Source organism: Mya arenaria, chromosome 7 (assembly GCF_026914265.1).
Source record: "Mya arenaria isolate MELC-2E11 chromosome 7, ASM2691426v1".
Classification (NCBI taxonomy): Eukaryota; Metazoa; Mollusca; class Bivalvia; order Myida; family Myidae; genus Mya; species Mya arenaria.
Window position 1 is genome coordinate 10,381,482 of NC_069128.1, and position 5,631 is coordinate 10,387,112.

Sequence of the window (5,631 nt, forward strand, 5' to 3'; positions counted from 1 at the left end):
TGTATATCTTTTTAAGTATGTCAGTAGTATCGTGGAGTTTACGAGATAGTAGTATGACATGTAACGCACATTGATATATAATGTACTGAGTATGAACCGAATAGTTTGCAATCAAATAATTATGGTAAGATTTTTAAACCGTGTCATCGGTATCAGCGTGATCAAAAATAAAATAGAGTGAAGTTCACGACATTTTCGTGCAAAATCTAAACCATTCTCTTTGTACTAGTTTATGGACAAAATAGCCTGCAGTTTTAAATGGTAATTTGTCACTCTGAAATGTGACTTACATATTTGTTAAACTGTTTTAATTTGAAGATGCTATTATTTTTTGCTGTATATCGTTCGTTTGCGATAAAAAAAATCGTAAAAATAATTATGTCACGGAGGTGCGTATGTATGAGAATTCAATTGTTTTAAAATTGATTTTATTTTAATGCATTATCGTGTTTAAATCGATTGATTTAAATGAAACAAATGCATATTATTTAGGTAATATAGAAATATAAGTGATATTTTGGCGCTTTTTAACTGGGGATTTGTGGCCACGTAGCTATTTCATTGCACCTAAAACATCCATAAATGCTAATATATTTCATCTGTACCTAAACCATATACGTTTTTGTTTGTTATCATTAAAGTCGAATGTGTTATACACGATAATACATTAAAAACAAATGCATCGACCTATATTGTGCGCCTTTAAAACTCAAATGGTGTCTTTAATTCTCTACTTCTAACCTCTCCATTTTGTTGTCTTGACAGCCATATCAACAGCCGACATACATTGATACATTACACATTCGAAATATCGTATTACGTTTTAACGACGTGACTTTTAACATGAATTGCGAACAAGAATATGGACACTCAAACATCACCCGTGGCTAAGACGAGCACCTTCAGTATCTGTTAACAGAAAGTAACGTAGGGTACTTGTAGTTTTATTTTGTTCTGCACATCTATTACATCTTTCAACATATACAAAAAGTCATATGTTTACATTAATTAAAACATACAGGTACATACAATGCATGTAGACTCATTTTGATACAAAATATACATACTTGATTTAGATCCTATTTAAATATGAATTATGCAATTTGTTTCAACTTCGTGCGTAGTTTTGCCACACTGTCAATTCCTCTGATCATATCTGCAGCCTTTTCCGCTATCATAATAGTCGGGGCATTTGTGTTGCCCGAAGTTACATGGGGCATAACCGAAGCATCCACAACGCGTAGATTGTTGATCCCTTTAACACGTAATTCGGTATCGACGACAGTGTTTGGGTCATTCAGTGATCCCATTCTACATGTTGAGGTCGGATGATATGTTGTAACAGCAAAGTGTTGTATGAAACACTTTAAATGTTCATCGGACAGGTATGTGGTATGACTGCAAACTGGAACCTTCAACCTATCGACTTGTGTCCCAAGTTCGCGAAATGATTTTGTGTTTAACAACTCTAAGCCTTTTCGCATGATTTCTATCATTATATGCATGTCTTCCTCCTGTTCGAAATAATTTGGTTCTATAATTGGGTAATTGAACGGATCGTTGCTTTTTAATTCCACGAAACCTTTACTCTTTGGATGAAGTAATATTGTAAGGAGAGCAAAGCTATCAACCCAATCGACGGGAAACAATCCTTTTGCACCGTTTGGTGAATATTTTGCCAATTCTTCTATTATTAGAGTGGCGAAGAGGTGAAATTGAATGTCAGGATACTTAGTTTTGCATTTCGAGGACTTAATAAAAGCCGTCCCTACAAGTCCCGTAGTAGACAAGGGACCGGTCCCAAACATGAGATACTGACCAATGGATGATAGGGACTCCACTTTAGGACCAGTAAGTCCTTCTGATGTATTCATTGTTCCGGGAATAAAGGAGTAGATATGATCCTCCATGTTTTGTCCAACAGGCAGGTCAACGACAACTGGTATGTTTAAATTGTTCAAATGTTTTTGCGGTCCAACGCCCGACAACATCAATATTTGAGGTGAACCAATGGCTCCCGCGGAAAGAATGACTTCCCTGCTTGCAGAAACAATCTGCTTTCGGTTATCCTTAACAAATGCAACACCGGTTGCTACCTTGTTGTCAATAACAACTGTTGTAACATGGGCATTTACAACTACATGCAGATTTGGTCGACCCATCGATGGCCTCAAAAACTGGGTCGCCGTGCTGCCGCGAGTACCGTCTCTGACGTTTACCTGACTGCCCCCAAACCCGATCTGTTCAGCGCCATTATAGTCCACTTCATCATAACCCAGCTCCTTCCCTCCATCAACAAAACGCTTCCAAATTGGGAAAACAGTATCTTTTATAACAGCTAGAGGTCCGCCGGAATTGTGATATCGGGATTTTTTTAGATCGTCAATTCGAATGTCTTCAGATTTCAGGAAGTATGGAAGGACATCGTCATATCCCCAACCATCACAGCCTTGCTCTTTCCATTCATCATAATCATACCTGAAATACCATATGATCTGTAATCAAAGACAGAGAAGATAAAAAACCAAATTGTTCAATTATCATTATACGTAAAATAATGCCTAGACTTTATTACTCATTAATGGGTATCTCTTTTAAGTAAAATTATATTTAAAAAATAATTTTACGCGAAAATCGTAGAAGTAAATGCAAACATAATTAAACTTCGGTATTCAATTTTCACTGGATACAAACAAAAACATTTACAAAGGTCCCATGGCGATCATGTGATAAAGCAATCCTATTATACATTGCGTTATTTTTTAAATTAGAATAGAGACAGCCTGTACTTTTTTTAAAGAAGGCGTTAAGAACTGAATGCATGTAAATGTTTAAGATTGTCAATCAAATCTTCAATTGGATTAAATGTATCATTCATAGCTTCGTAAGAAAACACCCGTTGAAACATGAATAATATGATTTCTTTTTATTTTATAATATTTTAAACATTTTCTGTTCTATGCGAGTTTTTTTTTGCATTGGAAGTCTGTCCTTTCGTCCGTAAGACTAGATTGAACATATAACTTTTAAATCTGAAATTAAGTATCTGACATACAGCATGAAAAAAAAAAGTCTTTAATGCATCCTATACATTTTTGAACATTGTGCATGTCAAAGACAGTATCGTATTGAATTATAAAACACATAAAGATTGAAATATCTTCGTCAGGTTATATTTACACATTGTTCAAATACGATCGGTTTTTAAACGTTCCTATTAAGAAATACGAATGAAAATGAACTTCATGAAGAATCTTGAAGTACACTACTACCAATGGTCTAAACGTTACCCTGCCAGATTTTTTATCTCCTTTTCATAAACAAATACTCATAAATAAATATGATATGTCAACTTATATTATTTTGTTTAACAAAACAAACAACAAAGATAAACAACAAGAAAACAACAACAAATAAATACATACCTGCTTCCCCGGACGTACTGCATGATATTCAAATTGTTCGATCCACCGATCCCTTTGCCTCTTGGCCAGTAGTGACGGTTTTCATCGCCAATTTGGGCGAATCCTGAGTTTTTCTGTGGCGTAGTGATATAAACCCAATCCGCTGATGTATTCCAGGCATTCAATGCGGCCGCCGGTATTGAAATGTTGGCATTGTCCAGCTCTTCTCCACCGGCTTCAAGGAGCAATACCCTATTGTTAGGGTCTTCCGATAATCGTGCTGCTAGGACGCATCCAGCCGAACCAGCGCCGATTATGATATAGTCGTAAGTGGAGTCCACATTTTCCACTGTTTGTTTAAAGTTCTTTACGGTATTTTTATACGCAAACAGAGCACCAATTACAATTAAGACTGATATTTTTGTAAGTGTTAACTCCATTGCTCACATTTTTCAGCGTATGAATTCATTCAATAAAGCACATTTAGCATGAACTGTTTACCCACTTACTGGCTTACTTGTGGGAGCATGTCCTTGTTATCTTTTATGTATACACTTTAATAGGTCATAAATATCTAAATGTTTCATACCATATCTATTATGATTAAGGTTAGCTTTCGGCGTATATATAAGATAATTTTGTGTATTTACATACTGAAGATTAAAAGATGCTCTCATACTCCTCAATAATCAGTACCACAATTCAATATTTACATTAACACTTCATTCCTTAACGATGGTTGTTGTTTATCAATTTCACATTATATCTGTATAAATTGCAATGGCATTTCCCATCGAAATCGCGTGCGTTTGTTGGATACTTCTGTCCTGTCATTGGGCGCAATAATACTAATAGGCGGGGCATATTTACTACGGAACTATTTTTTCAATGAATTCGTAGTAAAATTCTTGGCAACATGCAAAACTGTAATCTGCAGTATAGCAGTTAAAATAAAATAAGCAACGATAATTTGATTGATTTTAATGTAGATGGTTTCATGATGGATGAAACAGTTGAAGAAATATTAAATTACAATGATGACGACTTATTTCGGAATTTGGAATTGACATTTGGTAAAAATAAAGCATCTGACAAAACATGAAATCGAGGAAATGAAACAATAACATATTGTAGTGCACCCAGCAACGTCCAGAAGAAAGAGCTCAGTTCAACACTAAGTCTTTTCGCGTCCTCTGGCTCTCCTTCCACGTTACCCCACCCACCGCCACTGTCGTTCCCACAGAGACGTTTCATCCTCATTGCATGTTTACTTCCAAAGAAATGACAATTCCCTTAGTGATTTGTCCAACACCGTATTCCAACATGAACCTACACAAACTGATTCTTCAAAATAACGCTCAACAAGTAAATTGACTAGAATTTCTCTCCAATTTGAAAACTCGTGACTTAACAAACGCTAGTATCGGGTATTATCCCGAGATATAATGATAACTTTGTAGGTGGCGATATTTTTGTTATTTTCTTGTTATTGTTAATTTTTCATAACTCAAGTTGTATTTTTCTAGTTGTATTACAGTTATAATACGTATTTATAATATACTTGACCTTGAAAATATAGAAGAAATTGTATAAAATTAGGTTAAGAAAGCTGTTCTAATGGCGCAATTCAAAATGCTGGTGGAGGCCTTCGGACTACACCCATTTTGAACAGCCCTATTGCATACCGTACCCCAATTAAATGCAACATGTCGAATTTTAATCCTTAATTAATTGTTTTAATTCACCGAAAAGAATTATTAGATACCGAAAGCAATTGTTATTTTAAATGTTACCATGATGTTCAATTGGGAAGTAAGGCGCAGAAAACACGCTATTTCTACCATATAAGACGATAGCGACCACTGCAAATCTGACAGTTTTCTTTCTATTTAGTCCATGCATCGTTGGGACCATACTGACTATTTACATATATGCTTATATTTTGTCAAGACACTGTTATGTAACATGTTTACGAGGATAAACATTTCTGCCTGTCTGTCTGTCCTGAAACCAGAAGTATTCACTTCCAGACTACCGCATGTATCTTGTTTGATCTGTGCGGGACATTTGTGTTACACACATTAAGATATACCTTTAATGTATATAAATGACGTTAAAAACAATTTGTAGATTGTTCCAAGCCCCTTAACTCTGCTCTTTGTTCTGTGTAGTGTACATTGACTAACTGCAAATAAGGGCATTGCTCAAAGAATTGGCTAATTTGTAA

The 5,631-nt window shown here is 35.3% G+C and overlaps 1 protein-coding gene across 1 annotated transcript; it reads right to left on the minus strand.

The window, feature by feature from the left end:
- Positions 1-1,026: 1,026 nt before the first annotated feature.
- On the minus strand, positions 1,027-3,844 carry LOC128240498 (L-sorbose 1-dehydrogenase-like). The gene is made up of 2 exons (XM_052957148.1): positions 3,426-3,844; positions 1,027-2,478 (listed from the first exon to the last, which is right to left on the minus strand). The coding sequence occupies exons 1-2, from the start codon at positions 3,842-3,844 to the stop codon at positions 1,095-1,097; spliced, it is 1,803 nt and encodes a 600-aa protein (XP_052813108.1). The 3' UTR covers positions 1,027-1,094.
- Positions 3,845-5,631: the final 1,787 nt, after the last annotated feature.

Bases quoted from the DNA above. Each gene is read 5' to 3' on its own strand.
- LOC128240498 (XM_052957148.1), bottom strand. From the start codon at position 3,844: ATGGAGTTAACACTTACAAAAATATCAGTCTTAATTGTAATTGGTGCT. The intron at 2,479-3,425 runs GTATGTATTTAT...ATGGTATTTCAG, and splicing joins CAGTACGTCCGGGGAAGCAG to GTATGATTATGATGAATGGA.